The 11539-nt window shown below is 40.4% G+C and overlaps 3 protein-coding genes across 3 annotated transcripts; 1 reads left to right on the plus strand and 2 right to left on the minus strand.

Annotated features, from left to right (window-relative positions):
- The first annotated feature begins 18 nt into the window (after positions 1 to 18).
- On the plus strand, positions 19 to 3829 carry BDF20DRAFT_875683 (adaptin N terminal region-domain-containing protein). The gene is made up of 10 exons (XM_053081339.1): positions 19 to 168; positions 241 to 255; positions 329 to 397; positions 468 to 607; positions 675 to 868; positions 942 to 1071; positions 1130 to 1231; positions 1300 to 1405; positions 1500 to 3553; positions 3641 to 3829. The coding sequence occupies exons 1-10, from the start codon at positions 135 to 137 to the stop codon at positions 3728 to 3730; spliced, it is 2934 nt and encodes a 977-aa protein (XP_052935881.1). The 5' UTR covers positions 19 to 134; the 3' UTR covers positions 3731 to 3829.
- Positions 3830 to 4759: 930 nt separating this feature from the next.
- BDF20DRAFT_803790 (SMAD/FHA domain-containing protein) lies at positions 4760 to 5745 on the minus strand (the record flags this gene model as incomplete). Its single annotated transcript, XM_053076452.1, has 3 exons — positions 4760 to 4994; positions 5205 to 5437; positions 5554 to 5745. Coding segments are annotated over 3 exons (660 nt in total), but the record flags the coding sequence as incomplete, so codon positions are not given.
- A 1750-nt stretch (positions 5746 to 7495) lies between these two features.
- BDF20DRAFT_875689 (GPR1/FUN34/yaaH family-domain-containing protein) lies at positions 7496 to 8831 on the minus strand. Its single transcript, XM_053081340.1, has 2 exons — positions 8494 to 8831; positions 7496 to 8391 (listed from the first exon to the last, which is right to left on the minus strand). The coding sequence occupies exons 1-2, from the start codon at positions 8722 to 8724 to the stop codon at positions 7960 to 7962; spliced, it is 663 nt and encodes a 220-aa protein (XP_052935883.1). The 5' UTR covers positions 8725 to 8831; the 3' UTR covers positions 7496 to 7959.
- Positions 8832 to 11539: the final 2708 nt, after the last annotated feature.

Here is an 11539-nt window from a genome sequence, read left to right on the forward strand (position 1 = left end):
TGTCCTACTCCAAAAAAGTGAATATTACGGCTGTGGGTTACTTACGCTTTCTAGCTCCGTTCATCACTTTATTTTGAGTTGCATACAAATAGTTAGTCGCTTTTGACTTCCACAATAGACTTCACTACTCCACAATGAGCTCCATGCGAGGCTTGACGGTTTTTATTGGTAAATTAGCTTTACATGTTTTACGAACATTGTCCATTCGTCATCTTTAACAGAACCTTTTTTTTTTCTTAGCCGACATTAGAAAATGTAAGTGATTGATTTTCATCGTCCCTCGATCGCAAGTGGGGCTATTAACCTCCTCACTTTCTCCTTCTTCTAGGTCGTATACGTGAGCTGGAGGAAAAAAGAATCAACAAAGAAATGGCCAATATCCGTTCGAAATTCAAAGGTAGGAATGAAGCGATGACGAGTCTTTAAGACACACACTATTGGGATTGACAGTAACACGCCCTTTACAGAGGGAAATTTGAATGGGTATCAAAAGAAGAAATATGTCTGCAAATTACTATACATGTACATTCTCGGTTGGGATATTGATTTCGGTCATATGGAAGCTGTCAACTTGATTTCTAGTCAAAAGTACAGCGAAAAACAAATTGTGAGTTTGACTGATCTATCATCAGGGTGGGACTACTATGTTTATTCTAACAAAAATGGCAATCTAGGGTTATCTAGCAGTGACCTTGCTTTTCCATGAGAACAGTGATTTGCTTCGACTTGTTGTCAACTCGATCAAGAAGGATCTAGATGATATGAACGAGATCAACAACTGTTTAGCGTTGCATGCCATTGCAAATATTGGTGGTAGAGAAATGGCCGAAAGTCTCGCTGTGGATGTTCATCGTTTATTGATATCACCGTAGGGTTTTTTTTTTCTGGGACAATGGTATTGGAAGAGCAGGGCATTGACGAATGGGATAAATTTTCTATAGGACGTCAAAAAGCTTTGTTAAGAAGAAGGCTGCTTTGACATTGTTACGTCTGTTTCGTAAACATCCAGATGTAGTTCCGGTGATGGAATGGGCTGAAAGAATTGTGTCTTTAATGGATGAATACGATTTGGTAAGACAGAGTTATATAAGCTGATTTCAAGCTCGATGCTTATGGATGTGTTCGATAGGGTGTTGCATTGAGTGTTACAACATTGATTCTGGCTCTAGCCCAAAGCTATCCTAACGAATATAGCGGATGTTACGAAAAAGCAGTGAATCGATTGAAAAGGGTAAGTTGATGCTCAAAAAGATGAGGAAGAGGGAGAAAAAAACCCTGACCATTTTTTGAGTTGTGTAGATTCTCATTGATCGAGATTATAGTATCGATTATATCTATTACAAAGTGCCCATTCCTTGGCTACAAGTGAAATGCTTACGTTTACTTCAATATTATCCTCCACCTGGTAGGTATTAGGGGAGGGGGGGGGGCCGACTCGTTTGAAATGGGTTTTTATTTTCCGTGATATTCATTCATCTTTTATTTTTTTTCTCCAAAAGACGATCCCAAGCTACAAGCCGATATTACAGAATTACTGCAAATCATTATCACGAATTCACAGGATACACCAAAGAATGTTCAACACAGCAACGCGCAAAATGCCGTTCTCTTTGAAGCGATCAACCTTGCTATTCATGTGGACAGTAATTCCAGCATTTGCGCGCAAGCAGCAGCGCTTTTGGGCAGATTCATATCTAGCAAGGAAACGAATGTGAGGTATTTAGGTTTGGAAACCATGGCTCATTTAGCAGCTTGTTTGACGTCGCTTGAGCCCATCAAACGGCACCAAGAGACCATTCTGATGTCACTCCGAGATAAAGATATCAGTGTCCGTCGCCGAGGATTGGATTTATTGTATTCGATGTGCGATACATCGAATGCCAAAGTGATTGTATCGGAATTACTGCGTTACCTGCAGGTAGCAGATTATGCCATGCGTGAGGAAATGGTGTTGAAAATAGCCATTTTAGCGGAAAAGTTCGCCTCAACGTACTCATGGTATGTCGATATTATTCTCCAGCTTATCTCTACAGCGGGAGAACAAGTCAGTGAGGAAGTGTGGTTTCGCGTCGTTCAAATTGTGACGAACAACGAAGATTTACAAGAATATGCAGCCAAAACCGTACTTAATTATTTGGGATCGCCCCAATACAACGAAACCATGGTCAAAGTCGGAGGCTATATTCTTGGTGAATTCGGTCATTTAATCGCCAACCTCAGGGGCTGCAGTCCTATTGAGCAATTCAATGCCATCCACGCCAAGTTCAATCTTTGCTCATTGCAAACGCGCGCGCTTCTCTTGACGACGTATGTCAAATTTGTGAATTTGTTTCCAGAGATCAAAGGACAGATATTGCCTGTACTGAATCAATACCGATATGTTTTGGATGCTGAGCTCCAGCAAAGAGCATGTGAATACTTTTCTATTTCAACGATGGCAACGGACGACATGCTGCAGACAGTGTGTGAGGAAATGCCTCCTTTCCCAGAAAGGGAATCCACTTTATTATTGAAACTAAACGAGAAGCAAGGGGATACGGTGGACAGCCGTGTATGGGTGATTGGTGGTCGTGAAGCCAACGCGGAACGTCAAGACACGCTTAAACGGATGGTCTCTGTTCGATCAAGCTCAGCTGATCACTTCCACACCACGACGACGACGACGACGACGGGCTATAGTCGTTCTTCGGCACCCGCACCGCCCTCCTCTGCTGGGGCGGCGCCTGTACGATCCATGACTGCGCCTTCGAGCCACCTTTCGTCCATGCTGACTCAGCCAAACCCACCACAAGAGAAGGAGCGCGACTTGCTCGATTTATCCGACTTGACACTCGAGGATCGTTCTTCTCATCAACAAAGTGCACTTCAAACAACGCACCTCGATACAACTACGCCGCTCGCACCTGATTATGAGCTCGGTTATAACTTACTTCAGCACAAAGCAGAGGGTGTTTTATATGAAGACCAGCAAATGCAAGTGTCCGTCAAGTCAGAATATCACGCCGCTCAGGGCAGAGTGGCTCTCTACTTGACCAATAAAACAGCGTACACGATGTCGGGTATCCGTCTGGTCGTTGGACCTGTCGAAGGCGTGAATGTGACCGTGTTGTCGCCTGATGAAGGGCAAGCTCTCCTACCCAGCGGATCACAAATGCAGCAGCTTCTTTCGGTCGAATGTAGGGATGTTTTTCTTCACTCACCAGAGATTTTCATTGCGTATACCATGGATCGGGAGAGTCAGGTGCTTCACCTTAAATTACCCATTCTCCTGACCAAGTTTCAAGAACCCATCACGACGATGGACGGAAGCAACTTTTTCAAACGTTGGAATCAAATCGGGGGTCCTCCTCGCGAGAGCCAAGTGATTTTCAAGAGCGAGGTGCCTATTCAACCTGCGCATGTGACGACGCTACTGCAAGAGTTCGGCTTGGGGCTATTGATAGGGGTGGATCCCAATCCCAATAACTATGTGGGTGCCGGTATTATAGATTCAGGTCCACAAGGAGGAAAGATTGGTGTTTTATTACGGCTGGAACCGAACCTTGAACAAAATGTAAGTGATGCGTGAGCCTCCCACAATCAGCCCATCTATAGAACTGACTTTTTTTTTTTTTTTTTTTTTTTAATTTAAAAAATGTAGATGTATCGTTTAACAGTGAGAGCACCTATAGAAAGCGCATCTGCTATCGTCCGTGAAATATTAACAAGACCTTTAACTTATGGATCGTAATGATTCTTATCGATAAGCTACTACCATCTCACTCATACCCGTAGCTTTTTTTTTTTTTCCCCAATTTGTAACAATAAAAACAAAAAATTACGTGAGGACTATGACATATGCAACGTTCTTTTTTTATTCAACATGTTTTTGACTGCAAGGTAGCCAAAATAAAAAGGTGGGAGGGTAACAAGGTTGGAAAAAGGAGAATGGAGGTCAAAGAATATATAATACATTATTCTTGGTCTATAGAAAACTGTGGGCTTATTTTTTTTTCTTGATGATACACAAAATAGGGTTAGTCTAACAAATTTAAAGTGGGATGAAGTGGGTTATATGATCCAATGTGCTGGATGGATTTCGAACGGACAGCAAAGAAAAAGGGGTTTATCGCAAATCTGTACAAAAAAAACAAAAAAAACGGGTAAAATGAAAAAATTAAAATAAACCAAAGCAAAAAAGGACTCTCTCTTTGGTGTTGTCTATCCACTCTTATTATTGTCCAGAGGTAGCGGAGTTGCTGGAAGTCGTAGTAGCAGATATCATATGTGTATCAAAAATCGGCGACCCTACCAAGGTCGTAGAAAGTAAGGCTTCCCCATTTCTATTGGAGGTGGTGGTTGTAGGTCTACCGTTCAAGTGTGTTTGTAAATGGGGTTGTTCTTCAGAGGAAATAGAGGACCGACTGTTGTTGTCGGTTTGATTCATCAAAATGGCTTGCGTCAGGGATGTTGCTGTGGGTGTGATGGATGCCGTCTGCCCCTCCTCCTCCTCCTCTTCCTCTACATAAGGTACCGGTGGAGTGGTAACGCAGACCACCGGTGATGACATCTCCATACGTCCTGCCGTATTGATATCAGCCTCTTCATCTGTTCCTCCAGAAAATCCTGCGGCCTCCTCCTCCTCCTCCTCCTCCTCCTCTTCTTCTTCTTCTTCTTCGTTTAACTCTGGTACAGGGTCAATGGATGCTGTTCGCGCATGTGTATGCTTTTGTTGTTGTTGTTGTTGTTGTCGTTGTTGTTGATGTCGCTTAGCTTCCTCCAAGGCCTCCAAGACTTCCTCTACTTCCACGGCCACGCTCGCTTCCAAATCAAAGTAACTACGACAAAGCGGGCAAGAAAAGCCTGGATAATTTTGGAATACGATGGGTCGAAGGCATTTAAAGTGAAATATATGTGAGCAGGGTGCAATAAATAGAGCTTGAAAAGGCGCAATAGCATAAAGACAAATACAACATTCTTGAATGTCTGCCCTTGATGTATTCAAGGGCATCCGACTGGCCATATCAGCAACCGATATAGATGAAGCCATGGCAGAGGAGGGTTCCATGGTTGTCGCATGATCCACTTTGGTAGGTTCACGGTGAAGTCCCAAGTCGGCAGGTTGAACAAAATCTGCAGCTGTTGTTGAGGCTGTTGTCGTTGTCGGTGGCAATCCTGGTACGGATGCTGCTGCTGCTGGGTGAGCAATAAGATGAGAACGCAACTGTTGGAATGCAGTCCGGGTAAATGGGTTATCGGCCGTTTGCTGTTGTCTATTCAATTCTACACGAATACGCACTGCTCGATAAATAGGCTCCAACCCACCCTGGTAATCAACGCCTAATTGAATCGTATCACCATCCTTTATCTCGTGAGGAGGGCTTATATGACTGGGTGGACTCAGTCGAATTCTGTTTAGAAAGGTACCACTCGACGATCCTATGTCACGTAAAAAGACCTTGGGGAGTGGGGGGGTTTTTTGGTTTTTTTTCCAAGAATTTACCAGTTTGCTTTTTCTTTAGTATGGTCTGTACTTGTATTCTGGGTTTTTTTTTTTCTTATTTCTATTGTTACCTTTCCTTGTTCGGTCCATAACTCTGCATGATTGCGACTCACGACTTTACTTTTAAAAGATAATCTGTCAGAGAGTGCATTTCTATCGGAGAACCTCCCCACTCTATAAGTGACACCTATCTCCAGTTCCTTATCAATGATATCAAATACAAAACTTCTGGTGGCTACTCCTACGTTGGGAATGAGTCTTAATCGGGGTTTCTCAGGGAGGGATTCAATGGAGGAAGGTCTGTCGGAATGATTGGAGGTTGCCATAGGATTGGATTCTTGTGGGTCCTGCGGCATGAGCAGTGGTGGTGGTGGTGGTGGTAGTGGTGGTGGTGGTTGATGCTGTGAAGAGGGTGAGGTAGGGGTAATAGGTGTTGAGTTGGATAATCTTCTGTGGGCCCTTCGTAGGCTTGCAAATCCTCTCGATAACAAAGCTGGGGATGAACCACTGTTGCTCGTATTGTTGTTGTTGTTGTTGTTGTTGTTGGAATAGGCGTTGGTAGCACTGGTAGCTGAAGCAGCAGAAAGACTTCTATTACGAGGCATGTTACTGGTATGATTTTCAGGCTCTGAGGTTACTTGACTTGTACTTGCTGGTATCACAGGATACATAAACATGAAGAAGCCATTCACAAAATATCTTGGTCCTGCTGCGTGGGTTTATAAGAGGAAAAAAGCGTTTCTTCCCTTCTACAAAACAATGAACTTTTATATAATGACCGGGTTGATTATATCAAAAAGTCAAAAAAAAAAAAAAACTTAATGGAAACAAAGAATCAGTTGAAAACACAAGAAAAGGCTTTCTTTTCTCTGTTAGAACAAAAAAAAAAAAAAACTAATAAAAAAAACCAAACACAAGAAAAGGCCAAAATATAAGAAAGAGAAAACTGAAAAAAAAAAAAAAAAAAAAAAAATTTGAATCCAAGATTGGGACAATATTTTTCCTGGAAATAATGAGGAAATTGCCCAATCAGAAAAGCTGTCTTACATAATCTTGACAAAATTTGATCTTCATGCGGACAAGACAATAATCGTATGTTTGAATTTCAGGTTGCATAGCAAGGCGCTGGGTAGGCTATGTAACAAAAGTAGAGTTAGTGGAGAATTGAACAATAACCAAATGCACTGTTTGAGTCCACAACTGTCCAACCCAGATGAAAGCGTACATAGTCTCAATATACTCCATTCTAAATGCATAAAACACCACCACTTTGTATTTCAAATATGCACAGATTGCAGAAAACGAGAACGTCGTTATACTGAAGCTTACCAACGTCCTCCTTCGTTGTCCAAAAATGATACAAAACAAAAAAAACGAAATGCTATAGTTCATATCAAGGGTGAGCTTTACTGTAGTCATCCAATAGTTGAAAAAGGACTTCATTTCCATCTTATAAGAAAATAGGCAACGGCCTTTTTTTTGTGTCGTGATAATAAATTTACAAAACAGATGGCTTTGAAACAGGGCTTTCACGAAGCAATATTCTTTCCAACAACCCTTCCATTGTTTGAACGCGTCCATAGCTTGACCGTTTGCTAACTAGGTTGTTTACGGTACAGCGACTGTCTGCCTACTAGTCAACCTTACTTGCGATAGTACGACCTCTGCGTATAGATCCACCCCCTCTCCCAACATAAAAGCAATGATGGTCGACAGAAGGGTAACCCCACATGGGGGAAGGAATAGAAGGGCTATTGTACAATTCATTCGTGAACGACTTTTTTAGCTTTGGTTTTTTACCAAAGAATACACCCATTGTAGAAGCTGGAGATGAAAAAGTGAATGACGCGCTTTAAAGAGCTCATTGGCTTTGGCAAGTCATCGTATGAAAGTGTTGCCTGAAAAATCTACGAGATTTTCATCTGCAAAAGGGGTAAGGTTTTTATGTACTTGGAGAGTTTAGGAGTCGTATCGAACCGTCAACTGAAGAGGAAAAAAAAAAAAAAAAAAAGAGAGCGTACATGTACGAGCTCGGATGTGTATAGTTTGTTGAGTATACTTTTAACCCAATATATATATATTTTTTTTAATGGAAAGAAAGAAGCATTGTTACTTGTTGCATTTTTCGTCTTTCAAATGGACTTAGAAGTTGTATAAAATGAAAAACATGCTTTCGAGGACTCAATTTAAACTATTTCTTTTTTTTTTTTTAATAGCATAATTTATATGCAATAAATGCATGCATTTAGAAGAAGGTGAATGATGTTTAGGGGTATAGAAGGGATCTCCCCTAAACGATTTTTCTGAAAAAAAGTCTGATTTGGCCCTGAGATGTTATAATAAGTAAATGATATAAGTAGTGATAGTGAATAAGTAATAGTAGTAGTATTAGGATTAGTATGAGTGGTATACATTAGTTAATTAATTGGTAATATGGGGTGGAGGGGGGGGGTAAAAAGTGTGTGTCCTCCCTTCCCCTAGTTGATACGACCAAGAGGCAAGGTGAAATAGGATGATTGTTTGGTCAGTAAGCCGGCCAATGCATTATACCAAGCGATCAGAGCAGTAATGATACCCAAAGCACCACCGGCTACTTGACAGGAGATAGACTCGTTCAATTTACCAGCAGTCAACATGATGAAGGTAATGAATAAGAAGAAGAAGAGAGAAATCAAACCAACGTTGGAACGATGAGAAGCGATCAACATGATGCCGGTAAAGATAGTCCAGCCTAAAAGATAGTAACCCAAAGATTTTTCGAGAAGAGCTTTGTCTGTGCCATAGCTGCCTGTGATGTTGGCACCAGGAATAAAGATCAAACCAAATGATAACCAGAAACCACCATAACTAGAGAATGCAGTCGCACCGAACGTATTTCCTGTTTTGAACTCCCACATACCAGCCAAAAGCTAATTATAATTTTTTTTTTAAATTTGTTTGTTTGTTTGTTTGCTTGTTAGTCATTGAAAGCCTAATTAAAAGAATGACTGCTCAATTCATAATGTATGTACCTGAACAAGGCCACCATAGAAGAAAGCAAGACCTGTTACCACGCCGTGTGCAGCGGTAGGAGGTAAGCCAGCACCAGCATTATGAAGAGACAAAACAAAAGTAGTCAAAGCAAAACCGCAAAGACCCAAAGGACCAGGGTTGGCGATAGTAGGTGCAGCCATCACTGGTGGAGCTGCAATAGCATTTGCTTGCTTTGATTCAACGTCGTGATGATTTTCAGTAGAAGACATATTATTATTTTTTTTAGTGGTCGAATTTGAAAAAAAAAAGAATAAGGTAGAAGAGAAGGGAAAAAAAAAAGAATAAGGTAGAAGAGAAGGGAAAAAGAAAAGAATAAAGGTTGTAAGAAAAAAAAAAAAAAAATGACTGTGGGGGAAACAGGGTTTAAATATTTATTTAAGATATCTGTTTCTCCTGTCTTTTCTTTTTTTTTTTTTTTTTCCCTTTTCAAGAATCGCCCTCATTGTTTGTATTATTATAAGAAATCCTTGGGGAGTACAGGGAAACAGATCACAAAAAAGTGTATTTTACCAAGTTTGGCAGGAGCCTTTTACACACCCACACACACAGAGTTAGACAGAGCTACATTAGGAGGCTTCATTATAATTATAAATGTTTAATGCATATAGAAAAAAAAAAAAAAAAAAAAAAAAGGAGAAGCTGAAAAATGGACTCATTTTAATTTATGTAGGACTCATGTTCGTAGAGTAAAGAGTTACGTTAACATACTGAATAAACATGCAAATTGCACACATTTCTATGTCGTTTTTTCTACGGATAATGATTACTAAACCCCATAGAAATTTTTTTTATCAGACACTTGGGGGAAAATCCTGTACTGAACTTGGATTATAGTTAGCGATTTCCAATATATAAACGCAGCATGATGGACGAATGCATGGATGGCGTTTCTGCGTTAGGATAGCATTTCACAGTGCGAAAAAAAAAAGGAAAAATCTGCTGATCCGAGGCTGGGCTGGTACTGTCTTTTTTTTTTTTTTTTTTTTTTCTCTTTATCCTATTGGAAATTTCATAGCTGCAGCCCATCACTTCCATGTCTTTTTTTGTTATGAGTTAATTATGGCTCATGTTTCGTTTAAGAGAAAACCGGAGAACAAGCCCAGTGATGTTCCGTGTGAAATCTTCTTGCCTTCTCGGGTTCTTTTTTTTTCTTTTTGTGAGAGTGTCCAAAAGGGAAAAAAAGGAAGGGTTGGAAAACACCTATCGCTTAAGGTCCCTTTATTGGAATTGAAAAAGAACTGTCAATTTTTATCTTTTTTTTCCTAATATTTGATGTTTTGATACCTTTTTGATCTATAAATTTGCCTGTTTTAAGCTGATCTGAATTTTTCGATTTTGACATGTCAAATATTCGTCTTGTTCAGATTATAATCCGCGGATTCATTTCCTAGCCTGGTTAGAAAAAGTGGGGGGCATAGTGTAATACAAACTGTGCTTCTTGTGTGTGTGCTTAGTGATACCTTATGGATTGTACTCAGAAGGGGCCAATCAGACAAATTAGGAAACTACTATTAGTTTTTTTTTGGTTTTTTTTTTTCCCAAGCGATGGCGCACTGCTTTTTTTTTTATGAGGATGTGTATTAGATTAAACTTTTTTGTAGGAAGAGCTAAAGCATCTTTGGTAATCGAGTTTCACTGAAGGATGGCAAAGCGGGTTCACGAAGGAATCTAGAACCATTCGCTGCTGCGTACATGACAAGATGGAAGGGAGAGCTATACTCTAATTTGACCTATCTATTTGAGGAATAAGCGTCTGCACCCTCTCGCAAACGTCATCGTTTTTCGCTCTATGCAATTCCATTCGATCGTCTTTGGGCCATTTGAACCTTTCTAAGGCGGGGTTTATCGACATCTCGGGATGGCCGTCTTTCGCGTCCACAAAAAAAAAAAAAAAAAAAAAACAAAATCTGGAAAGGAGGCCCAAGTTGCCAAACAAGTTGGAGATACTTGTTACAAAGCACAGGGCAGAAATGGATACCAAAACGTATCTCGTAGGCAGTTGAATTATCTCGTTGCTGTCTCGAAAAAGCCCAATGTCTACAAAGAGTCGCTTTTATGGAATGATGGCAAAGGCTGGCACATCCTCTTTTTCATGAACGGCTCTATGACAAAGGTAATACAACCGGTTTGAAAGGCAGTAATACAAGCTTCTGAGATGAAGAAACGAAATGCTGATCGTTTATAGATAGGAATGAACAGACGATGAAACTGTTATTATCATTGGACGGACACAGACGCTAAATAAAATCCTGGGTCTATATTTTTAATGAATTATTATTGCAGTATAATAACCCTACGTCGCATAGTAAATATACCCATTCTTCACCCTATGAAAAAGGTGTCAATAGAAGATACCACACCCTACCGATAGTTTAATCTACCTTCTAATGAACTAATCAATGAATCATGCTTTGATAGTCTGAGAAGGATGGAAACATCTGTGCATCATACGTTCACCAAGGCGCTTCAAACAACGTACGCTGTTTGGATAATTACAGTTTGCCTTCATGCAGACGAGATGTATGACCTCTGCATATCGTTATGCACGCGTTTAGACAAATTGCAGTGACTTTAGGTGGCCCGTCAGATAACTCATATGAACATCAACGCGAACGAATACAAACTTAGAAAAAGAGCATAAAGATGTCATCCCATCCGATGTAGGCCAAGCAAGAGAAGAGCTTTTTTACTGTCTGTCCATTTGTTTGTGTTGCGCCTCATGTTTACGGTTCGATGTATCTTGATGTGTGCCTCTTTTTACATGACTTGTGCTCAGAAGGGAGGGTTTACAATAAAAGAAAAACTTATTGAAACCATGGCTCCTTTGCTTCCAAGATAGTCTGACACTCCTGTTTTCTGAGGAATAGCACCCTCTGAGAGCAATGGAAAGAAACCATCCTTCAGATAAAGACAGTATGTAGACAAATGATGTATAGCTTGATATGATAACAGTCATCTCTAATGGATGCCTATCAAATCATTGCCAATTTGGTTGGTCAATTGGAACATCCTCGTTGTGGGTGT

This window comes from Mycotypha africana, assembly GCF_025528875.1.
Source record: "Mycotypha africana strain NRRL 2978 chromosome Unknown BDF20scaffold_6, whole genome shotgun sequence".
Classification (NCBI taxonomy): Eukaryota; Fungi; Mucoromycota; class Mucoromycetes; order Mucorales; family Mycotyphaceae; genus Mycotypha; species Mycotypha africana.

Excerpts from the sequence above, each read along its gene's own strand:
- BDF20DRAFT_875683 (XM_053081339.1), top strand. The coding sequence starts at position 135 with ATGAGCTCCATGCGAGGCTTGACGGTTTTTATTG. Across the intron at positions 608-674 it reads AGTACAGCGAAAAACAAATT|GGTTATCTAGCAGTGACCTT; the intron begins GTGAGTTTGACT and ends ATGGCAATCTAG. Across the intron at positions 1,232-1,299 it reads CAGTGAATCGATTGAAAAGG|ATTCTCATTGATCGAGATTA; the intron begins GTAAGTTGATGC and ends TGAGTTGTGTAG.
- BDF20DRAFT_875689 (XM_053081340.1), bottom strand. The coding sequence starts at position 8,724 with ATGTCTTCTACTGAAAATCATCACGACGTTGAATCAAAGCAAGCAAAT. Across the intron at positions 8,392-8,493 it reads TCTATGGTGGCCTTGTTCAG|CTTTTGGCTGGTATGTGGGA; the intron begins GTACATACATTA and ends AATTATAATTAG.